General features: G+C 39.9%; 1 protein-coding gene across 1 annotated transcript in view; it reads right to left on the bottom strand.

Moving 5' to 3' along the window:
• The window catches only part of LOC144502979 (TBC1 domain family member 10A-like), a 73896-nt gene that overhangs the window by 24612 nt on the left and 23165 nt on the right, over positions 1-26119 (bottom strand). The window contains exons 2-6 of the mRNA XM_078227431.1: positions 25969-26068; positions 8639-8746; positions 7089-7195; positions 6107-6221; positions 4107-4172 (exon numbers count right to left, since the gene is read on the bottom strand). Of these exons, the coding sequence (XP_078083557.1) occupies positions 4107-4172; positions 6107-6221; positions 7089-7195; positions 8639-8746; positions 25969-26068 (496 nt within the window). The remainder of the gene's footprint in view (positions 1-4106; positions 4173-6106; positions 6222-7088; positions 7196-8638; positions 8747-25968; positions 26069-26119) is intronic.

The raw sequence follows: 26119 nt of genomic DNA, 5'->3' as shown, positions 1-26119 counted from the left end.
TTCTTGGAGCAATGTGTTGTGGAACCAACCAGGGAGCAGGCAATCCAGGATTTGGTATTGTGTAATGAGGGGGGATTAATTAATGATCTCATAATTAAGGACCCTCTAGGGAAGAGTGATCATTGCATGTGAGAATTTCAAATTCAGTTCGAGTGTGAGAAACTGGAGTCCCACATTAATGTCCTGGGGTTAAACAAAGGTAATTGCATAGCATGAGGAAAGATTTGGCCCTAGTGGACTGGACAAGAAGACTAAAAGGTCAGTTGATGAGCATTGACAGATGTTTAAGGAGATGCTCAGTTCCTACCAACTGAAATATATTCCAGAGTGTAAGAGGGGGAAGAAAAAGCCATGGCTAAGCAAGGAAGTTAAAGATGACAAAGAAAAACTAAGGCATACCATATTGCAATGGCCAGTGGCAGGCTGTAAGATTGGGAAACTTTTAAAGCTCAAAGGGTTACAAATGAAAACTAGCACAAAATATTTTTTAAAAGATAGCAAAAGTTTCTGTTGGTATATAAAAAGGAAAGAGAACAGCTAAAGTGAATGTTGATCCCTTGGAGGGTACTCGTGTGTGAATTCCAGAAAGCTAGTATGCAGGTGCAGCAGGTAATAAAGGAAGGCAAATTAAATTTTGCCATTTATTGCTGATGGAATATCGTATAAAAGTAGGGAAGTGTTGCTGCAACTGTACAAGACATTAGTGAGACTGGACCTGGAGGTTTAATCCCCTTACTCGAAGATGGATGTCATTGCAATGGAGGCAGTTCACTAGATTGAAAGGTTATGGAGAACGGACAGGAAAGTGGAGTTGAGGCCAAGATGAAACCGGCTATGATCGTATTGACTGGCGACGCATACTATTAGTTACAGAAACACAACAATGAAGTCGTGTACACTGTTCTCCTGCAGTGTCGGCAGCATACTTGATAAACATGTAAATGTGTGACTCAGTTAGACAATCCAATAAACTATATCTTGTTGAAGTGCAGCCACAGCAATGTGGCACTTTTCTACAGCTGGTAAGTGCAAAATACTGTACATATCTGTAGAATTTACAAATACCTGATTGAGCCACTCTTGTATCCAGCCAACTAAATATGGTACTTCAGTTATAGAGCTTTACTTGCAATCCAGGCAGTGTAGTAGATGCACATGAAGGATTCCTACACAATGCCGCTACTGTATATAGGTTTTGCTGAAAAAGATTTTTGGCAACAGAGGCAAGAATGGCACTGTCCAAGTGCGAAAGGAAGCTAAGCTCCCTCACGACAGAAAACAGTAAAACTGAACAGCTGCCAAACGCGGAGATAAAGGCAACTGTGTTTAGTGTGTAGACTTGAGAGATTATGTCTAAACTGAACAGTAAAACCTTGTGTGGAAGAGAAAGAAATGTACAATGCCCAAGTGTTTGTGCAAGTGGAAGTTTAAAGGTTGAATTTTGTCCTCTGTAGTAAGGTTGACAACAAGTTGGTACTTTGGTCAGGTATGGAGAGAGCCCAAGCTATATGCCACATGCAATATGAACAGACATTTTAGTAACAGCCTCAAAAATAAAACTTGAAAATGCAGGCACATGCATAGATATGAAAGTTAATATTCGGAAATGGGTTCAACTGCATTATCTAATTGAAACATCACACCTCAAATTTTCAAAAAGCTTTCATGACAAAAGTCATTTTTCAAGTTTTTTTACTTAGTCATATAATTTTCATAAATTCTAAACTTAAGCAATGAGGGTAATAGTTGTGCTTTTTCTTTCAAAAAAAATCTATAACGTAAATGCAAAGCACAATTGGACTGCTTCATTAATGTGAAAAAGAGAATTCATTCAACAAGCACGGCGACAACTCTCCCGTCCCAGGCAATGCGCGGAATTCGCGCATGCATTCCCGCCATGATAGCGTTTCTGAACTATGATTTAAATAATCATTTCCATACAATTTAAATGAGATTAGTGGGTCTAGGACTGAAGTCAGGGGGCCAGTGATTGAGCTGGCCAGAAATCAGTGATGCTGTCAGTGCAGAGCTACTGCACTGATCTCGGCACGGACAGATCAGCGCATGCGCAGTAGCCCACTTGGTGCACTGATTTCAGCCTCTCCAGCAGGAATAGGCCCCACCTCTGAAATTATTCATGCTGGTGGCCTCTGCAGTGCAGAGTGTGGGAGATCCTTCTCTGAACTCCCAACTGAAAAAAAAGTGAATTACTCCAGTTTTCATGCGAATTCGACACTTAGAATTTTTTGGGAGACTTCCACCCCACATTTTTTAAAATTTGTGAAGTAAAACCAGGTGGTGACTGGCATAAAAGTCTTTCACATGCAACTTATTGAGCATATAATGACTCATTACTAAATGCCTTAAAATTCGTGTTGAGGTCCTGAAACTGTGTCTTTAACTTAAAATGAGAGTGGTCATGCGACCGGTTCATAGTCTGCCCAACAGCAAACTGAAGCGGTTTGATTGTTAGAGATTAAAGTGGGCCCGAATCGGTTTACTGGGAAAATGATGCAAAATGCTTAGACTTGGAGACAATGTCAGCAGCCTGTGTACTAACTACTGAGAGTCTCCAAAGGCAGAGATGTTCAGCACATGTGGTTATAATCAGCATGCTTTAAACTGTCCATTTACCTCCAAGAGAGTTGGGGTCTCAATCAGTACTTCTATCTGGATACAAGGCCCATGTGATTCACACTGCCATGGAAATTGGCTTTGAGGTGGAAGGGGTCCAAAATATCCCTGAAAATTTATAGGCAAACAATCTACCAGGATCCAGGCGCGGGAGAGCATTGGTAGCATGGTTCACCGTGCAGGAATAGCTATGGGATCTGGCGCTTAGATTGAAAAGACTGATTTCATGAGTTAAAATTAGGGTGGAAGATTAACCTAGCTTGCAGCAGGGGAAGATTTACTAGGGGAAAAATCCTCACTGTGAAAAACAGTTTGGAGATTATAAGCTTGCAAGCTGAGAAAAGGAAAGGAACAAAGGTAAACCCTCTGGAGACAAGAAACACATTAAATTGATTCTGGGAGAATTGAATGGTTATTTAATGGACAGGACAAAGTATATCTGCAAAATGTGTTTTTGATTATGCCAAAAGAAATGGGGAGTGTTCCGATTTGTGGTTCAAAGTTTAAGTTTCCTACAAAATAGTGTTGGTCAATGGTGTATTTAGTCTTGTTGTAGTACAAGTATTAAATGTGAAATTTTGTGTTGTCATTCTTTCAGCTGTTAACTGTTAAGTTCTAATTTCTTTTTAAAAGCTATTGGACTCTACAGATATTATAATACTGGTATCATTGATCCATAAGGCAACATCTTTTTCTACATATAGTAAATATTCTGAAAGGTCAGAGGGAAAGCAGCATCTTGCAACCATTCTTCTCACATGTACTCGTGCAAGGAAATTTGGCATGTCAGCTACGACTCTCACCAACTTTTACAGATGCGCCATAGAGAAAGTATTATTTCTGGTTGTGTCACAGCTTAGTATGGCTCCTGCTCTGCCCAAGACTGCAAGGAACTACAAAAGGTCGTAAATGTAGCCCAATCGATCACGCAAACCATCCACTGACCATCTACACTTCCCGCTGCCTTGGCTAAACAGCCAGCATAATTAAAGACCCCACACACCCTGGATATTCTCTCTTCCACCTTCTTCCGTCGGGAAAAAGATACAAAAGTCTGAGGTCACGAACCAACTGACTCAAGGACAGCTTCTTCCCTTCTGCTGTCAGACTTTTGAATTGACTTACCTTGCAATAAGTTGATCTTTCTCTACACCCTAGCTATGACTGAAACACTACATTCTGCACTCTCTCATTTGCTTCTCTATGAATGGTATGCTGCGTCTGTATACCACGCAAGAAACAATACTTTTCACTGTATGCTAATACGTGACAATAATAGAATCAAATCAAATGTAGCCAGTTAAAGAGAAATAAGTCTGTACCAACTATAAAACTGCCGAATTCGCACCATTATTTTCTTTTGCTATATATTCTCCCTGCATCCACAAAACTCTTATAATCCTGTCGGAGCAGTCCCAATTGTTATGATTTCTAAAGTTATAAGCTCTTATAAATAGGTTTTAGAAACTCACCAATCCAGCACTGTAATAACCTGGAAGATATTTCTCACAAATCTGAACTAGGCACCAAAAAGCTTGCTATGAAATAAGAAAAATGAAAAATAATTAGATCGAAGCATTTCCTGAGAACAGCAGCAATACAGAAATAAAGACGCTTAACACAAGATTAGGCAATGTTGTTAGTTGGCATCATGATGTTTTGTCAGCTAGCAAATTAAGATTCGCTAGTGGAATTTTCTCCTAGATTAGATTCTTCCAGGTAAGCCATTAGGATTCAAAGGGGTAGGGTGCATAAAGACTTGGAATTGTGAACCAAGACTCAAAATGATAAGTTTCTACAGCAGGTGAAATATGCTCATTAAAATGAAACGGAACTCCTTCAATTTGGCACTTGACAGAAGTAAGCCATTTTGCCTTTCCAACCCGTTTCACCATTCCACAAGAATCACCTCTGATCTTTGGTCCAACTCCACATAACCTGCCTTTGTCCCATATCCCTTAACCCATGATTAACAAAAATCTATCAAGCTACATTTTAAAATGAATTGACCAAGCATCACCTACCATTTGTGGAAGAGAATATCAAACTTCTTACCACTCTTTGCATTTAGAAGTTTTAACTTCATTCCTGAAAAGCCTGGCCCTAGTTATTAAGGCTATGTCCCCTAATCTTTGACTCCCCACCAGCAGAAATAATCTCTCGCCATCTACCCTGTCAGTTGCCATCGAAATCTTGAAAACTTGGATCAAATCACCTTTTCCACAAACTTAGTTTTGTGTAATCACTCCTCGTAATTTAATCTTTAGAGTTCAGGTAGTACACTTAATGCTGCACTCCTTTCAAAGCCATTATATCATTCCTAAGATGTGGTGTCCAGAACTAAACACAGTACTCCAAATGTGGTCTAACCAGGGTATTCTACTACTGTTCCAATTTATTTTGGAGTTAAAATTTGTCAGAAATCCTATTACAAGAGGAGGCATATTTTGTCAATCATAGTGAAGAATCATGTTGATGCCAAACAATACTGCATATGGTCATACGTACGGGCATTGCAAGAAGAAAATTCAACCGTGGGCACAAGATTTTTGGGTGAAGGCAAGATCTCTGAATAAAAAATACTTCACTAAAAGCAATCACAGACAAAGAATTCTATACACCAGTTTCAATCATGTTGTGCTAGAGCTATTTTTGAAGGTTTATCAAAAATGAGAAAACATTTGATTCTATAGTTGTCAAGCCAGATAGATAAAAACGGTTGATTAAATACTTGCCCAGGAAAAGCATTGTGAACTTTGATTTGCTCCAGCATTATTTTCAATGGATAGGCCCCACAGACTAGGTGTTTCTTAATTTTTCACAAAAAATGTTTCATAGTTCCTGATGAGTTCATTTCATTGATAAATCAATTTACACATGAAGCTACTAAATTGCAATTTTCTATTGTTTACTGAAGGTGAAACTTGAGCAAATCCAAGTGTGACATGGAAATTTGCATTAGACAGTACCAGAAATGTGACAAACCAAAGTAGATAAACATATTCCATGTGCACGTACATTTTGCCACTGTGTGCATCCTCATATTTGAGGAAATAATGGTGGTTATATGTGGTAACAGGAGGCTGCCACCTGAGAAACCTCATACAAGTATGGATCGTTAACTTCAGGAAAGGAAGGTATTTTAAATAAACACCATTTCTCTTCAACCATTTACTTGTTTACTTCTCTTTCCAGAGGCATACCAGGCACCATTTCCATTTGGTTAGGTCACACATTTAGAGGTTGATAGTTCTCTGCAGGCAGAGACAAAGACACGCCTCCCTACCCCACTACTGTTGTAACATCTCTACTTCTGAGTTTTCCTTCCTCTTTCTCTCAATGTGGAGAAGTGCTGGCCTACAATTTATATCACACACTTATGGAGCTTCCCTATTTGGCATGAAATTTAAATCACTCAAAACAAGTTTCTGAATTGGTTTTGAAGAATGAGGAAAAACATGAATTCACTTACCTCAGCAGGCATGTGCATAAGAAGAACAGCAGCAATTGGAGCCTGTGCCTGACAGTAACCCTCCTCTGGCCTGTAAATGGTGTATGCTTTTAGAACTCTATAAAGGTCTTGTTGCCTAAAATAAATAAAGAGTCAACTGAATTTTGAAATGACAAAAAAAAACATTTCCGTGACATTTGGACCTAGATTTGGTTATGAGCACACTCTTCCTTCACTGTAAACACCTATAGATTCAATTTTTCTTCTGGATACTTTTGCTCATGTAACCGCTCCACCTATTTCTCAGGTTATGTTTGACTTGAAGGCATTCCATTCAAAAACATTCATCTGGTTTCACAAAGATTCCCCACATTCAGCTCTTGAACTCCCCTCAAATTTAAGCATGACAAGCATATTCTCCATTTTTAATCAAGTTGAAGAGGATGCATTCACACAGTATCTTTAAAAGTCACATCATTAAAATGCCACCTGATTTTTGCTCATATGTGAACAGTAATTACCATAACACTGAAAGAACTAACTTGATGAATTCCTAAACCTTCAAATATGTAAGCAAGGTGAATTAATGGGACATCTCAAGATCATGAAAGGCAACACAAATAAAAATTCATTTCATTCTTGGCCCTGCACTGAAGTGTCTGCTGGGATTGAAAGTTCAGCATTAAACCCACAGCTCTTAACGGAGATAAGAGTAACGTTGAGCAATAAGTACTCATTTGTTCTTTATTAGAATCCTTAAAGTTTTGCATCCTTCTATTTATTGCAGCTTCATACAGAGCTGCCATACCTCACTCCAACATGTCCGTTTACATGAAGTAGCATTTCAGATAGATGGACTTAGGGCTTCACATTGTAATAAAAATAATCTGTTTAAATGATTCCCAAGTGTTTAATAAAGCTGTCCTTTGCGTAAAAATCACATTTCCTTTAACATTGCGATTTACATCTTTAATAATATCAAGTATAGAAAGCATGAGCTTACCCATGGCCACCTCTAGCAATAAACATCTCATGAAAAGGAAACTGGCGATGCAGATCTCTTTCTATTACATCAAGCCAGGTTGGATCTCCAGGTGACTGATCCATTTCCTAATGTAAACAACCATTATATCCATCAGACTAATAATTATTTTGATGCAGCGTAAAACTGTTTGATAAGCTTGCAGACTGTACCAACTACAAGTTAACACAACAGGATATATTAAAATATTTTAGAAAATATTTTAATGATAAAATTTAGAAAACAATTGCTCTTAAGCAGACTAATTTACAGGGTTATGTAAAATCTGTGTACGGCCTATTTTACCATTCTTTTGTTCCTTACTGGATGATGTCAACAACAAACATTTATATAGCACATTTTAACATAGTAAAGTACAACAATAACATATGTACATAGTGTCTTTCATGTAATGAAATACCCCAAGTACTTCACGGGAGCATTATAAAACAAATTATGGTCCTGAGGCACACACATTATTAGGTCACAACCAAAATCTTCAACATAGAGGTACGTTTTGATAAGCTTTTTAAAGGAGGAAAACAAGGCAGAGGGGGATAGGGAGAGAATTCCAAAGCTTGGGCCCTAGGCAACTGACAGCAGAGTCACCAATAATACAGGGATTAAAATCATGAATGCTCAAGAGATCAAAATTAGAAGAACACAGATATCACTGATCATTATGAGGCTGAAGGAAATTATAGAGATCAGGAGGAGCAAGACCATGGAGGGATCTGAAAGCAAGGATGAAAATTTTAACATTGAGACATTTAACAGTGGCACAGTAATTTTTCTAAGTAACAAAAGGTATGGATGAGAGATAAGGGTTTAATCTGATGAGCTAAGGCAACAAAGGGTGACAAACATGTAATGGAAGTCAAAATAGGCAATCTTGGTAATGGATAGGATTGGAACCAGAAGCTAAACTCAGTAAATTAAGTCAAGAAAGTTGCAAACAGCTTCGATCAGCCTCAGACAGTGGCCAGGAAGAGGGAAGGTGTTGCTGTTTATTGATTCAAAAAAGAAAAAAAAATAATTTGGGTTCCCATTCTGAAGAAATACAAGAATGACAACTCCCACAGGAAATGCTTGTGAACTGCTTCAGTAACTGGTACTTTGCATTCAGACATCACCTGGGCTCAAATGTGAGCTTAGGCAAGGTGCTAGAGGATGAGGCACCTTTGGATCCTTACTCCAGCAAAAGTGTCAAGGACACAAAAACAGAAAATGCTGGAAAATCTCAGCAGGTCTGGCAGCATCTATAGGGAGAGGGTCACCTAGACTCAAAACGTTGACTCTATTCTCTCTCCACAGATGCTGCCAGACCTGCAGAGATTTTCCAGCATTTTCTGCATATGTTTCAGATTCCAGCATATGCAGTATTTTGCTTTTACAAAAATGTCAAGAACTTGTGGACAACAGAGAGGAGAGAAACTACTGTATAACAGTCAGTGGCATCAATGGGGTAAAGAGATCCATTAAGATTTCCTAATACTGTTAGTGATTTCAATAATTTTTTGGTTTATACTCACGTCAAACCTCCCATGGTTCTGTTCCATTTTTACTTTACTTCCTGACAAATACTGCCAAGCTCGTCCTCGTAGCGAGGGTGGAATGCCTTTCTGACATCGTAGTTTTACCTGTGGTGGAAAAGGTAGAAATGTTAATAAACAAGCATAACACAACATTAACTTTCTTTAATGGTCTTGCTTTTTTTTAAAAAAAAGTCAATGATGAAGTCAGCCAATTGTATTTTGGTTCAACTAGACTAATTTAGAAATGAAATGTGGGTGAATTGAACAAGTTGATTCTCCCCAAACCTTTAATCTACATATTGATTGGGCAAATCAAATTAGTAACAATACCGTTGAGGAGGAATTCCTAGGAGTATATATGGGACTGTTTTCTGGACCAATATGTTAAGGAACCAACTGAAGAACAGGCCATCCTCGACTGGATATTGTGCAATGAGAAAGGAATGACTGCAATCTAGTTGTGCGAGGCCCCTTGCGAGCGACCATATGATAGAATACTTAATCAAGATGGAAAGTTACGTAGTTCATTCTGAGACTAGGGTCCTGAATCTAAATAAAAGAAACTACAATGCTATGAGGCGCGAGTTGGTTATGACACCCATAGTGCTAACAGAGATTTTACTCACCCACAATGAAAACTTAAGGCCATACCAACCATCCCTATACCAAACCACCCACCTGCGATCATGCTGTGACACTATTCATCTTATCTATAAAGTGAAGGGTACCAGAAAATGTAGTCCCTCAACGTAAATGCAAGGATTACAGCACATTAAGGTAAATAGTGTACAACCCTCACGTCATACAACCAACTCAGCTCCCAATAGAAAGGAAATCCACAATCAATTCCCAAATAAGGAAATAATCTCCACATTGCAAACACTGAAACCCAAGAATTAGAATTTGACAGAGCCAGAAGAATGGTGGGCAGACCCCCTTACTCACCCTGCTCCCTCGGTACCATACATCAATCCTAGAATGAATGCAAACACCAATTCACACCAAATTAAGGCCTTCCTCATACCACCAGAGCACGCCAGTGGATGAATACCAGCAGAGAGAGAAAATGGACAATCCTGATTTTTGCCGTATAACAAGATAACAGGTGATTATCACCTCTGTGCTCATATATCATACACCTTTGTCAGGATAAAAGACAATATCACAAAATCAGGAGTATAATCATAGAACAAAGTTCAGGATTAACGATGAACTGCAGAATAAATAAACTAAATGTAATATTTCCAAATTTGCAGATGACAAGGCTGGATGGGAGGGTGAGCTGCGAGGGTGCAGAGATCCTTCAGTATGGATTGGACAAGTGTGTGGGCAAATTAATGGCAGATGCAGTGTAATAAATGTGAGGTTATCCACTTTGGTAGCAAAAACAGGAAGGCAGATTATCTGAATGGCTACAGGTTGGGTAAGAAGAATATGCAATGAGACCTGGGTGTCGTTGTACACAAGTCATTGAAAGCAAGCATGCAGGTGGTGAAGAAGATACTACGTTGATCTTCATTGAGAGTGGAGTACAGGAGCAAGGATGTCTTGCTACAGTAAAGGTTTACCAGACTGATTCCTGGGATGGTAGGACTGACATGAGGAGAGATTGAGTTGGTTAGGATTACATTCGCTGGACTTTAGAAGAATGAGGGGAGACCTCAGAAACCTATAAAATTCTAGCAAGACTTGACAGGGTAGATGCAAGAAAGATGCCGCCGATGGCAGGGGAATCCAGAACCAGATGTCACGGTTCAAGGATACAGGGTAAACCATTTAAGACTGAAATGAGGAGAAATTTCTTCACCCAGTGAGTGGTAAGACTGTAGAATTCACTATGACAGAAAGCAGTTGAGGACAAAACATTTTGGGTGGGATTTTCCAGCTGTGCTCACCCCAAAACAGGAAAATCCTGCCCAAGGTCAATGGACATTTCCATGGTCCCTCGTCCGCTACAATTTCCGTGGTGGGTGGAATGGGAAAATTCACCCCTATAGGTTTTCAAGGAAGAGTTAAATGTAGCTCTTGGGGCTAAAAGGGATCAAAGGATATGGTGGGAAAGCAGGAACAGGTTACCAAGTTGGATAATCAGCCATGCTCATAATGAATGACAGAGCAGACCCGAAGGGCCCATCGCTGCTCCTATTTTTTTGTTTCTATGTAAACTGTCATTATTTCCAACAACTTACTTCAGCTTTTATTTTGAACGTACTTCCTAAGAGAGAGAGAGTGTGGGTGTGTGTAGGATAGAAGGCATTTCCTTGTAGGCCTTGCCACATGAGTTGCCAATGACAGAGCAAGATGAAAAGAAACTGTACAAATGGTTAAACATTGAGGTTTTCAATTTCCAATTGATTGTTCTGGCAAATGAAATACTTGTGAATCCTATTTTTGCCAGGATCAAGTCTTGTCGTGTTAGAATGACTGAATCACCCCAAAACTAAGCAATTAAACAATTGCATCACCAGGTGTACTTAGAAATAAGGGTAATGATGTGTTTGAGAAACAGTGTCTCATCTCTTCCAGTAGAATTGAGCAGCATAAAAAAACCAGGCAGAGACCCAATGTTACCAGGTCATGCCCATTCAATGTGCTGCCACAATGTGCCTTTAGCATTCCCCAACCCCAGTTTAGGAATTTCAAGCCATAAACTTTGCATCAATACCCCTTACACTTGGTACCATTATCCTCTCTGTACCTCTCCAATGCATGCACCCCACCCCCATCCCCAACTTGTACATGTGACCACACATTCCAGTGTTCACAGTATTTCTCCTCCAGCTGCCAGACAAAACCATGTCTATTGTAGATTTTCCAGTTCTGAAACCACGTTGGGATCTGCAGTTTGATGAGAGCAATACATTGCCCAGCAGGGAGATGCCTCAATAATTGCTGCAATCACTGTGGTTACCTTTGTTTTGCCATTATTTTTGCACCATGCATTTCCTGAGGCACTGCACACTCCCTCCAACGGAGACAGAGAAGTTTGTGCAGATACTGCTATTCAGAGTCGTGGCTGGGGATCATCAGATAATCAGGTAGTGTTAACAGCCTGAGCTTGGGGGTCTCTAGGACAACTTGAGGCATGGTTTGTTCTAAAGGAAGGCGTTAGTTACACAAAGTTCAAGTAGTTTCAGTCCATTCTCATTTATAATTTATAATTCCCAGACGACGATGTCTGGTGAAGATGTTCCAACTTAGGGATTCTGTTGATAAGTGTCAAGTTTCTCATAGAATGGGTCTCTCACTTCTAATGGAGTGTTGGAAGCGTGTACATTCAAATTAATTGACCGCATTTGAGTCGAGAGGCAGATGCAGTGAACATGGTTGGGGGGAGGGGAGGGGGGAGGGGAGGGGGGAGGTGTCCGAGTTCCTTATAGCAAAGCTTACACTTGGCTCACTTTTCATAGAAACACAGAATGCCTACAATGCAGAAGGAGGCTGTTCGGCCCATCGTGTCTACATTGACTCTTTGACAGAGCATCTTACCCAGGCCCCCACCCTATCCCCGTAACCCTGTGCATTTTTCCATGGTTAATTCACCTAACCTACATATCTTTGGTCATTAAGGGGCAATTTAGCGTGGCCAATCCACCTAACCTGCACATCTTTGCATTATGGGAGTAAACTGAAGCAACCGGAGGAAACCCACACAGACACAGTTATCAGAGGCTGAAATTGAACCCGGGTCCCTGGCGTGGAGGCAACAGTGCTAACCGCTGTGCCACCGTGCCGTTTCAGTGAGCTGCTCAGGGCAAGCCTGGTCTCTTGTAGAAAAACTATGTTGCACCTATGAAGTTCCATGTCAATCACTGCTGTCTTGCATGCATTATTGACCAGCTGCAAGTGTCTGTCATCCCCTGCACGTGGTCCTGAAGTTCCAGCATGCTAACAGAAGAATTATCATCTTCCATTTTGTTTGCAATGGATTCTGCACAATCAAATAGACCCAAAGTTCCAAGCACCCACTGATGAGAGGAACAAAGGCGGATCAGCATCTTACTTGCCCAACTTAAGCTGGCCGGTGGCAGAAAAGTGGGACACGACGGACTCATTTCTTTAAAAATTCATTTTATGGGATGCGAGTTGCTGGCTGGGTCAGCAATTATTGCCCGTTCCTGACTGCCCTCCATTTCAGAGAACATTTGAGAATAAACCACATTTAAAGTTTATTTATTGTCACAAGTAGGTTTACATTAACACTGAAATGAAGCTACTGTGAAAATCCTCTAGTCGTCACACTCTGGCGCCTGTTCGGGTACACTGAAGGAGAATTTAGCATGGCCGATGTACCTAACCAGCACGTTTTTCGGACTGTGGGAGGAAACCCACCCATACATGGGGAGAATGTTCAAATTCCGCAGTGACCCAAGCTGGAAATCGAACCTGGGTCTCTGGCGCTGTGAGGCAACAGTATAACCACTGTGCCACCGTTCCACCCCATTGCTATGGATCTGGAGTCACACGTAGGCCAGACGAGTTGAGGACAGCACATTCACTTCCCTAATGGACATTAGTGAACCAGATGCGTTTTTATAACAATTAACAATGGTTTCATGGTTGCCTTTAGACTTGATTCAAGATTTTTATTAAATTCAAATTTCACCACGTGCCATGGTGGGATTTGAACCCAGATCCCAGAACTTGCTCTGGGTCTCTGGATTAGAGTCCAGTGACAATACCACTACGTCACTACCTCTCCTAATTGATTTTGTAATTGTTCTCATGATATGTTATGCTCTGCCGCAAAACTGGAGTGTCCTCTCCAAGGTGCAAACCTGGGGTAAGTTTATGGAGACTCTGGAATAGCCAAAAGAGTCTCCATCTCATTCTTACTGGATGAGTTCCAAGGAATGCAAAGCATTACCCTTGGCACCGACTTCCTTGCAGTTGCCAGAACGATGACATATTTAGACATCAGTCCGTCTTTGGACGCCAATCCAGATTGTGTCAGGATTTACTCTCTTAGCCTCCAACTCTCCTGTGGTACCCACAAGGCAGTGGAGCTATTTGCCCATAGCTGGACGTTTAGCTCATGCATCCTCTTCCAAGCTCCTCTGAAGCTTTACCCTGAAGCCAAACGGGACTTATTTTCCATGCTACCACAAGGCGGCACAGCTGAAGACTTGCCATTGGAGAAGCTGTGTATTGACAGAGAGGTTTACACATTTGGCTCCCTTTTTCGCATTGCTACTAGTGAGTGATATAGGCTGATAATGAAAAGCAAAGTAATACAAAGTGGAAAGCATGCCAAATCTGCCATGCACAGTAGAAGCATTGCATCAACCTGTTGGACACAATGCCATATATATTGTGCAATATAAAACCCCAGTCAAACCTTCAAAGTCTTGTTCTGGTATGTTTTGGTATCATCTCAAATTTGAAAGTTACAAATGCACAAGTCTGTGGTTCCCCTCACATCCCCAATGCGTCTGAGCAAAATCTACAAGGTGTATGTGCTTTTGTACGCTATAATGTGCTTTTGTACTTCTCAGTATGCACAGTGTTACATTTCAGTTTCTCCTCAATTGCTTAACTGATCCAACTCCCTCCTGCAAGCTGTTGGCTGCCCTTAATGCTTTCCTGATTTTGGTGTTCCATTCAAATTTAACAAGCTTGCATGCAAGAAAAATAATTAAAGTGCATAAAAGACTATTCATGGCTTATAGGTGAATTACTACATTGTTCCAGGTCTACAACATCTTACTGAATTATGAAAAACTTCTGCAGCGAATTAAGATCTTGAAACCAAGCAAAAGAAAATAATTAGCCTCTGCTTTTTGCTTTGCATGCTGAACTTTATAAAAATCTGTTTTCAATTACTTTCGAAATGAAGTCACAGGTTAGCAAGAGTCCACTGAAACCATAATTTGAGGATGCAACAGTTAAGGAATAGATTCATTCAGCTGTTTTCCATCAGTCACGAATATAAAGCCCAATGAAAAGCAAAAAGAATCAAGGATTATATTTAGTATTCTCCAGTGGTACTGTATGATATTCAAATGAGACAGACCCAAGTACTTGAATTCCAAACATTAGAATAAGGACCTGCAATAAAAAAAGGTTTTTTTAAAAACCCAAAAGAAGTGCTTTGCATATTCATATTAAATTAAAACATCATACACAAGTTTATTATAAACACTAAGGAGTGCTTTCCATTAGTTTCTATGTCCCCTAATGAAGTTTACAACAAACATGCAAAGTGTTCATTGCATTAGTGCTGAGTTTGACTTCCAACACTATACAGGATATGTTTTCATGCATTTTCTGGCAGGAGTAAGAGCAGAATTGGATTTGCATTTCAAGTTTAAATTAATGCACTTAACTCTCAACACATTCACCAAATTAAAAGATTATGTGGAACATAAATTCATGTATTAGGAAAAAAAAACTAACCAACTAGGAAACAAAATTGTATAAAGAACATGCATTTGAATTTTTCAAATTTTAAAACCACTCAATCTGCCACACTGCAAAAAAATTGATCCTTTCCCTATAATAACTGTACATAGAACAGAATTATAGAATCTTACAGCACCAGAAGGGGCCATTCTGCCCATCAAGCCTGTCCAGCTTTTTAAGAGCTGTCTAATTTATTCCCTTATCCCAGTTACCTCTCCAATAACTCTGCAAATGAGATCTGTACATGGTAATCCAGCTGAAACCTAACCAGTGATTTATAAAAGTTTAGCATGACTTCCTTGCATTTGTATTCAATGCACTCATAAAGCCAAGAACCCCATACACTTTAACCACCTTATCAACTTGATAATCACCTTTAAAGATTTGTAAATATGTACGCCCAGATCCCTTAAAATAGGACCATTGTGACTCTGTTTCCCAAAGTACATAATTTCAACTTCTCTATGTTAAATGACATTTGAGATGTCTCTTCCCATTTTTTCAGTCTGTCCATGTCTTCCTGAAGTGTGATACTATCTTATTAACTTATACGTTGCCAAGTTTTGTATTATTTGCAAACTTCAAAACAATACTCTCGGTCTCAAAGTTTAAGTCATTTAATCTAAGAAAAGCACCAGTCCCAATATCTATCTCTGGAGAGCCCATATTAACATTTCTTCCCAGTCATTACAACATCAGTTCATCACATTATCCCCTGACCAATCACATTCATATTACCACCATCCCTTTAATCCCATATTCTTATACAGTGAACTTTGGCAAACATCAAAAGGCATTAAAAAAGTGTTTTTGTGAATTATTCCAAGTGAAGGTGCTACATAAATGCAAGTTTCTTAACATGTTGAGATGCATCCACCAAGTACCCAAATGAATTCAAGGAATTGCTTAATGCAGATTCAAAGGCACTACTGCAACCTGTTGCTGCTTCAAGTGCCTCAACACCCCCTCATGCCAACTTTGCCAATCTTCTTCCCAATCCATTCATTCCAACCACCTGTACCCACTTCAGCTATGCCAGCAATCACTGTCCCTCTCCACATTTCCCTCCAGATTATCCTTTCCCTTGTAAATAAGGCACAATTTTGTGGGTGATCTATTAGTTGACAAGTGACATCTTTTCCCTTACTGACACCTCCATGTCTGTTATGTTTTCCACCAATTTCCCTGCCCAAACTGTGACCGTGACAATATGGCACTAATCATCAAGTCACACCAACCTCTTCTCCTTAATACTGACAACTTGTCATTTGAGCTCCTCACCTTTCCTTTCAAATTATCTGTTACCCCCATGACCCAACCCTAGTTTCTAGTTAAATGATTGCACGAAACATTTATCAAATATTTAACAAACAGTCAACAGAAAGTTCCAGTCAATGTACAAGTATCCTTCCTGAAAAATAAAAATGGAAGGCTAGAAATTTGGAAAAAACAACCTCTAAAATTATCTTTAAATTCCCTTTTAAATGGCTTCTTCTGCATGAAATCCACCCATAGTTTAAGGCGGTTCTGTGTGTTTAACCATGACGGAACAATTACTCAGGAAGGAAAACTATTTAGAAAGCATGTCCTGAAAGTTTATTTGAACTATGCTGTACCAGACTGCGTGTTTCACAAAAGCTCACAAGCAATTTACCCATAGATTCCTATCTTTCCTGAAGCAATGTGCAGAAAACTGCTTCCAAGTCTGGATTAACTGAAGTGTGAAATCTCAACAATAACTGGTACCACCCATCTTCGGGTAAATTTAGGACTTGGAAGATAGCAATTCTCACAAGCAGCAGTTAACTGAGCAGGAGTGGGTGTGATAACTGCGCTTGTTTCTGGTGAGCTAATGCCACAATAATGAACTTTTGAACAATTTCAATCTAATTGCATTCAAAACAGTTCAAGAATCTCTCATGGAAATGGTAGACTCACATGGCTGTGTCTGTTACACGTTTTCCATTTTGCACACATTATTCTGAGCCCTCATTCATTCCCTTATTACTCTGGACTTGACCATTCAAGTTCGTTCCAGGCTGGTTTCTAACCTCCGTAAAACTTGAGGTCACCTTAACCTCTGGTGCCCATGTCTTAACTTACAACAAGTTCAATTCCTCCAACACCCCTGTACTCATTGAACTACATTGGCTCCTGAACAAAGAAAATTCTTATCCTCGTTTTCAAATCTCTTCATGGCCTTGCTCCTCCCTAGATCTGTAATCTTCTCCAAGCCCACAACTCTCCAAGATAGCTGGGCTCATCTGATCCTTGTTGTCTCCTGAATGGAATAGTTTCCCCTTTGGTGCCTGTGCTGTAGTTGCCTAGTCCCAAAGCTCAGCAATGTCACACCACCTCAATTTTCTCAAAACCTATGTCTTCAGCTATGCTTTTCATCATCTGGCCTAATACCTCCTTTTGTTCAGTGTAAAATTTTGTTGGATAATGCACCAATTAAGCGCTTTGGTTTTACTGTGTTAAAAGTACTACATAAGCTGCTATTACTGCACATGGAAAAATTACTCTGTTAATATTGAAGACATTTCAAACTATGGGCCTACTCTTTTATACAAGGGCGGTGGATTAATTCCCTAAATTGTCCTGTGTTGAATGAACTTGGAAACTTAACAAGCTATGATTTCTTCAAGAAAGAAAAGTTGATTTTGTACTCCAGTAACAAAATACGACAATAAATCGATGGAGTTAAATATTACATTTTTGAACTTATTGGTTTACTTTACTATAAAATTTCAGTTTTTTCAAAATTATCGATCAGTTCAGATACATTTCTCTCCCTTTTATTTTTGATACTTGATTATAAATCTTTTCAATTGTGTGCAGTGTGTCAACCATGAAATTCACGAGTGATGTAGTTCACCTGAATCCAAGTTCTGTTTCTGCAGAATTAAAAATTATAAACTTAGAAAATGATTCTGTACATAAAAGAATTGGTAGAGATTTTGAGAGATGCATTGTTGTTGAATTTCTGATGCAAATGTATGCAAATAAATAGGTACAGTGGTCACACAAGTCAGTCCAAGGGGTGAAAAGTATTAAAATGGTGGCAGTCCAAGGACAAAAGAAAAATCCAACATCTTATTCTTTTTAAATTGTATTGAATAGGAACTTTCAAGCGGTTATTGGATAGGTACATGGAGCACACCAGAATGATGTGGAGTAGGATAGCTTGATCTTTGTTTCGGCCAAAGCTCGGCACAACATAGAGGGCTGAAGGGCCTGTACTGTTCTATATATCACATTTATTCACCTTTTGGCTTTTTTAAATCAACAGTTATTTTACCAAATCTTTGCTGTCTAAGAGCCAATACCAGACCAGAAACTGCATACAATTGTGAACTTAAATGAAATATCAATTAACTGATCAAACAGTTAGTCAACATGGACATAACAATGATCTATGGGTGATGCTAAGATTTTTTAAAAGCTTAAAAAGGTGGAAATGTGTTTTACAGCAAGGATTGCAAATTGGAAAACAATGAGTATAGAAGATACTCTGTAGTTGGAATGCAGAAATTTCTGCCATAATTAGTTGCTTGATAAATAAAGAATGTTTAAAAAACATAAGCAATGAGCAAACAAAGCAGGCTTGGCTCAAGCAGAGAACACCACCAACACAAACTTGAGCCCATTTTAGTGTTTCAAGGCATTATAAAATCAATAAATCATAGGATAGTAGTGAAATGAGGAGGAAATCAAATCAGAAACATGGGTGAAGCTGTTGTCACATGTTGTCTAATACAGTGTGGATTGTTAGTAGTACTTTTGTTACAAGGTTAGAGTGCTGTAGATTAAAGTCCCATTCCAGGATTTGAGCACATAATTTAAGGAGAGGCTGCAGTATATTACTGAGATTGCATTGCCAGAAGTGCAGTCCTTTTCATAAAAAATATTCATTCATAGGATTATAGCATCACTGGTTAGACCAACATTTATTGCCCACCCCTAATTCTCCGAGAAGGTGGTAGTGAGCTGCCTTTTTGAATGGCTACAGTCCATGTGGGAAAGGTACTTCCACAACTCTGTTAGGGAGAGAGTTCCAGGATTTGACCAAACAACAGTGAAGGAATGGCAACATATTTCCAAGTCAGGATGGTGAGTGGCTTGCAGGGGAACTTCCAGGTGGTGTTCCTGTGCATCTGCTGTCCTTTGTCCTTTTAGATGGTAGTGGTCATGGGTTTGGACGGTGCTGTCTAAGGAGCCTTGGTGAGTTCCTGCAGTGCATTAGTGGTGGGAAAATTGGACGCTTGTGAATGGGGTGCAAATAAAGCAGGCTGCTTTGCCCTTGATGGTGTTGAGATACTTGCTTTGTTGGAGCTGCACTCATCCAGGCAAGTGGAGAATATATCATATTCCTGACTTTGTGCCCTGTTGATGGAGGACAGGCTTTGGAAAGTCAGATGCTGACTTACTTGCAGGATTCCTAGCTTCAGGCCTGTTCAAGTAGTCATAGTATTCATATGGCCAGTCCAGTTTAGTTCCGTTTTTGATCCCCTAGGATGATGATAGTGGGGGATTCAGCAATGGTAATGCCATAGAATGTCACAAAGAGGTGGTTAGATCCTCTCTTGTTGTAGATGGCCATTACCTGGCACTTGTATGGTTCAAATGTTACTTTCCACACACCAGCCCAAGCCTGGATATTGTCCAAGTTTCGCTGCATTTGGACATTGACTGCTTCAGTATGAGTTGTAGTGTTGAGCATTGGACAATCAACAAACTTCCCGACATCTGACCTTATGTTGGAAGAAAGGTAATTGATGAAGTAGCTGAAGATGGTTGGGCCTCAGACACTATCCTGAGGAACTCCTGCAGAGATGCCCTGGAATTGAGATGATTGACCTCCAATAACCTCAATCATCTTTCTTTGTGCTAACCAGCGGAGAGTTTCCCCCACCTTGATTCCCATTGACTCGTTTTGTTAGGGCTCCTTGATGCCACACTTGGTCACATGCTGACTCGATGTCAAGGGCAGTCACTTTCACGTCTGGAGTTCAGCTCTTTTGTCTATGTTCGAACTAAGGCCGTAATGAGGTCAGGAGCGAAATGATCCTGTTGGAATCCAAACTGAGCAACTGTGGGCAGGTTATTGCTAAGCAAGTGCCACTTGACAACACTGTTGTTGACCTCTGCCATCACTTTACTGATGATTCAAAGTAGACTGATAGGGCAGTAATTGGTCAGGTTGGACTTGACTTGTTTTTGTGTACAGCACATACCTGGGCAATTTTCCATATTGCTGGGTAGATGCCAATTTTGTAACTATACCGGGACAGGGATACGGCAAGTTCTGGAGCACTAGTCTTCAGTACTATTGCCGGAATATTGTAGATTGCAGTATGCAGTGCCTTCAATAGTTTGAGGGCATCCTCAATGCGCAGACAGGACTTTGTCTCCACAAGGACTATGCGGTGGTCATTCCTACCGATACTGTCATGGACAGATGCATCTGCAGAAGGCAGATTGATGAGGGTGAGGTCAAGTATGTTTTCCCCTCCTGTTGGCTCCCTCACCATCTGCCCAGTCTAGCAGCTATATCCTTCAAGACTCAGCTAGCTTGGTTAGTAGCGGTGCAGCCAAGCCACTCTTGGCAATAGGCATTGAAGTCCGCCAGAGTACATTCTGCACCCTTGCCTCCCCCTCTTAATGTTTCCCCCAGATAGAGTACTGATTCATCTGTGCGTGTACGCATGTGTGAAAAGAGAGAGACTTTGCAGGGTCAACAGAGCTGAGTTTGTCAGTCATTTCCAGTGCCCAAGTCAATACTGAGCAGTATTTCCAACTCCATTCCCTTCAGACTTCATAGTGGGTTGAATAGAATGGAGTGCTTTGCTGGGCCATTGCAGAGGGTATGCAAGAGTTAAATATGTTGGCCAGACCAAGGAAGAATGGCAAATTTTCCTAAATGACATTAATGAAGCATATGGATTTTTACAATTATCAACATTTTTATTGAATTCAAATTCTACCATCTGCCATAGAGCATTACCCTAGGTCTCTGGTCCAGTGACAATACCAAAACACCACCACTGCCTCCCAATGTTAAAGAAACAATCTGCCTGTTCAAGTGGACTGCAAAAAAGAATGAAGTATTCTACTGGCATCCTAACTATTGTTACTCCCTCAAACAATACCAAAAACAGATAAACCAGTCCTTATCCTTTAATTACAATTTGTGCAATCCTGTGAGGAAATTGGTTACTTTGTTCGTCTATATAATGGCCACTACACTTCAAAGCAATTCATTGCATGTGAATCACTTCAATACGTATTGAAAGGTGATAAATAGTTAAATAATACAAGTCTTTGCTTTTTATTTAATCTTTTTCTTATTAGGGTGGGGTGGTCAGAAATGAAGTGGATGCATTCAAACACCTAGCCCAATGAACACAAACTCAATGGTCAGCAAGGTTGGTTGTACTAGAATTATAAATCACTTGTATAAATACTGTCTCCTTTATGCTCGGAGATATACCTCCATGATCAGCATTAAAAAAGAGTAAAGGCCTATTTGTACTGTGCATGTAAGCTTAGTTACTGAAATATTCAGCAAGAACCCAACAAGCGGTCAACGGAATGTCAAATATGGAACTATTAACATAAAATCATAGAAACCCTACAGTACAGAAAGAGGCCATTCGGCCCATCGAGTCTGCACCGACCACAATCCCACCCAGGCCGTACCCTCATATCCCTACATATTTTACCCGCTAATCCACGCATCCCAGGACACTAAGGGGCAATTTTAGCATGGCCAATCAACCTAACCTGCACATCTTTGGACTGTGGGAGGAAACCGGAGCACCCGGAGGAAACCCATGCAGACGCGAGGAGAATGTGCAAACTCCACACAGACAGTGACCCAAGCTGGGAATCGAACCCAGGTCCCTGGAGCTGTGAAGCAGCAGTGCTAACCACTGTGCTACCGTGCCGCCCTAAGCTAAATAGATTATAATTCTAGCAAACAATAAAGGATTACCGTAACATGAAAGATATTTTAAAAATAGAATTTGGGTGGAGGCTTGATTTGATTATGGAAACACAAGTTCTCAATATATAAAAGATTTAGCAATCAAACATCACAACCTCTAACACCAACTTCCTTCCCCCTCAAATCTTTTGTGGAATCTACAAAATTTATCCGAAATTCCCTCTTAGGAACTTTAAACTACCGTATGAAATTTAATCATGACCAGTATTATGGACTTCAGAGGCCAGGTGTTGGCAGCACATTTCTAGATAAGATAGAAAGTAGTAAATGTAACCAGATTACATCATAAAAAGATGGGTTACAAATCTGCCATTGAGATTAGGCAGCCGATTGTCATAATAAATATACTGTGCTGGCTAGTGCCTTCTGTGGTCTTCATTTTAAAAACAATGCATAGGACATTTGCAGAGACTGACTTTCTAGTTTCAATTTAAAAGTACCTTGGCTAATGGACAATGCTCTCCGGAATATAGACATGGAGGCAAAGTCCTAAAGAGGCTGGAAATGTGAAAAAGGATTCCATAAATATACCCAAAAGAGAACACTTTGCATGGTTTTCAAAATCTACAATTCAAAGTATTTCCTGTCTTGTGGACAAACGGCTACAAGAAAGTAGTTATTTTCCATTTTCAACAGTATTTAAAACATTCTATTGGCCTCAACTATGCACAGTACAGATTGCACCATCTCATTGCACCATATATAGACAGTTTTCAGGAAAGATTGCTAAATTTGAGACAGTTTGGCCATTTTTAACCCATAAAGCAGAGACCAAATATGGAACCTCACATCTGTTAAATGTCAACTTAGACTTGTGTAATTTTTAAGCTTTTGTGGCCTTTAAATAGGGGATTGGACTCTTGTCAAACTGCAAGATTATAGGCAGTGTATAATCGGATCTGGAGTTATTAAAGTAAAAATTTCCAAGATTTTGTCAAAGCTATTTAGAAAGATAAGCATTTAGGCATTGGCAAAACAGTCTGTTCCCCCACTCTGCTCAGTGGGTCAGGACACATTTTAACCGAGTGACTGAGTTCATACTTATTATTGGTTTCTGAATTGTCAGCAGTACTGCCTGGTGTACTTTCAACGCTTATATAGCTTCTTAGTTTAGACATTAAATTATTTGACTACAATCTAGCCAAACAAACAAGCTCGATGGTTAACTGGATTTCATAACTGATAAAGTTGCATGACAATTATTATAAATCAAATGTGGCTGTACAATTAATTGAAATATACTTCAATTAGTGGGGAGGGGGCAGAAATAAAAGAAATGTGAAATATTGAAAGCCCCTTCCTTAAATGAGAATCTAGAGCATGTCCTCCTGATTGAGACTTAGACTGAGATCCGGATCATCACTACCATCTTTTCAAGGGCAATTAAGTACAAAGAACAAAGAATAAAGAAAATTACAGCACAGGAACAGGCCCTTCAGCCCTCCAAGCCTGCACCGACCACGCTTCCCGACTAAAACCCCCTACCCTTCCGGGGACCATATCCCTCTATTCCCATCCTATACACGTACATGTCAAGACGCCTCTTAAAAGTCACTACCATATCTGCTTCCACTACCTCCCCTGGCAACGAGTTCCAGGCACCCACTACTCTGTGTAAAAAATCTGCCTCGTACATCTCCTTTAAACCTTGCCCCTCGCACCTTAAACCTATGCCCCCTAATAATTGACTCTTCCACCCTGGGAAAAAGCTTCTGACTATCCACTTTGTCCACGTCTCTCATAATCTTGTAGACTTCTATCAGGTCTCCCCTCAACCTCCGTCACTCCAGTGAGAACAAACCAAGTTTCTCCAACCTCTCCTCATAGCTAATGCCCTCCATACCAGGCAACATCCTGGTAAATCTTTTCTGTACCCTCTCCAAAGCCTCCACATCCTTCTGGTAGTGTGGTGACCAGAATTGAACACTATGTTCCAAGTGCAAGGTTCTATAAAGCTGCAACATGACTTGCCAATTTTTAAACTCAATACCCCGGCTGATGAAAGCAAGCATGCCATATGCCTTCTTGACTACTTGTCCGAGTATGGGCAACAAATGCTATCCTTGCCAGCGATGCTCACATCCCATGAAAAAAATAATATTTTGGAACATAAGCACCCAAGACAACTTCAGTTTATTGAAGTCCTTCATAGAGCTGAAGGGAGCTATCAAGGTGAAACAATCCCATTTTACATATTAAAGTGCATATATAACAACATTGTCTTGTACTTTGCATGTATCTGCTGTTTCCTCTGTAGCATTTCAATGCAAATATTATATTTTACCCTGCATGAATCTAATTTGCAGTGTTATTCTTCATACTGAAATAATTAACAGTACAGAAAATTCAGTATTCAGCTTATTATGATGGTGGTTAACCATCTAAGCTATACTACACTTACAAGGAGCTGAGCACCACTGCTCATGGAAAGTGGTATTAAACAGTTAAGAGAAATCACTTTCAAGAGTCTGAGCCATAAGAGATCCTTTCCAGTCTACATGGCTCAGTTCCACATTTTGTGTAACACTGACTCATTGGGGGAAAGGCTATATTTGAAACAGATTCTTGCAGTTAATGTACAAATAGTTTGGAATGGATTAGGTGTAGAAAACTACCATGAAACATATTGCAAAATGGCTGTATTCTAAACTTCCTCCCAAGAGGAAAGTGTAACCAAGTGATTAGTGCAGTAGATATTGACTATTAAAAAGCAAACTCCAAAGTGAGTAGATGAACCAAGAAATGGTAGATAATATGGAGAAAAAAGTTGATCACTTTGAAACAGTTACTTAGTACAACAGACTTTACTGAAAGTAGTAAAATCCAAAATTTGGATGCATTCAACCAGTCACTAAAAGCACCCAAGCAATAAAAAGGTTGCCTTCAACGGAAGTGAGGCGAGAGGATGCGATGAAGTAGTCGTTTTTTCCCCCATTCTGCTCAAGGCAGATTGTTCAATGTTGAAGACAAAACAGATTAGTCGAATGGCATAGTAATCTGAACGTTTTTCAGCCCTGCACATTAGCAAAACAGCACTCTACAATGCTGGGCCTCTGAACAAGTGTCTATAACAGGTCAAACTGCAAAGCCATGGTGGCACAGTGGTTAGCATTGCTGCCTCACAGCTCCAGGGACCTGGATTCGATTCCCGATTTGCGTCACTGTTAGTGTGGAGACTGCACATTCTCTCCATGTCTGCGTGGGTTTCCTCCGGATGCTCTGGTTTCCTCCCACAGTCCAAAGATCTGCAGGCTAGGTTGATTGGATATGTTAAATTAACATTTAGTGTTCCGGGATGTGATAGGTTAAAGGGATTAGCAGGGTAATTAAGCGGGGATAGGCCTTGGATGATATTGTTGTTGGTGCAGACTTGATGGGCCGAATAGCCTCTTTCTGGACAGTAGGGTTTCTACGACCCTATCTAAAAACTGAGTTGCTTCAAATGATTCAATTATGAAACAGATCAACAATCTTTCAAAAGAGAAAATTAGATTAAGAATGTCGAGTGATACAACTGGAGATTGTTCCATTCTTTTAGTATCGCGCAGTAACCATGGCTACAAATGGCTAAACCTTGGCCTAGTTACACATCTGGTATAAATAAGATTTCTTTCAATCAATATTTAACTATTGCTAGGCAACAATTCTGGTGGTTCTTCTTCTCTACCAAAAATCGAAGTGCTATATCTTCTGGCTTCCCAATTAAGGTTTTTAAGGCTGGGAACACAATCGTTTTTCAAAGCACAATTTTTGAATATACCGTGAGTTGCATCTTACTGTAGAAGATCTCTTTACATTGCAAGTATTTAAAACTGTATTGCACAAATCTGAACATTTATATGCACTATTAAAGTTTTATTACTAAATTACTGCATTGTCAACAACGGTGCAGTTTATTTTTTCAGGTTGGTCTTACCTTCTTGTGTTTCTTTGCCATCCATTTGTCCCAGCTGTTCAACATGTCCAGCCATTTGGATTCCCGTTGTCGCAATACCTCGGGCGGTACTTCATTCTGCCTAGAAACAATAGATCACTCTTAAGACCTGGAAATTCAATCACAAGATTGA

Source organism: Mustelus asterias, chromosome 13, assembly GCF_964213995.1.
Source record: "Mustelus asterias chromosome 13, sMusAst1.hap1.1, whole genome shotgun sequence".
NCBI lineage: Eukaryota > Metazoa > Chordata > Chondrichthyes > Carcharhiniformes > Triakidae > Mustelus > Mustelus asterias.
The sequence above is the reverse complement of the archived record's forward strand: the minus strand, read 5'-3'. Positions and strand labels throughout refer to the sequence as shown.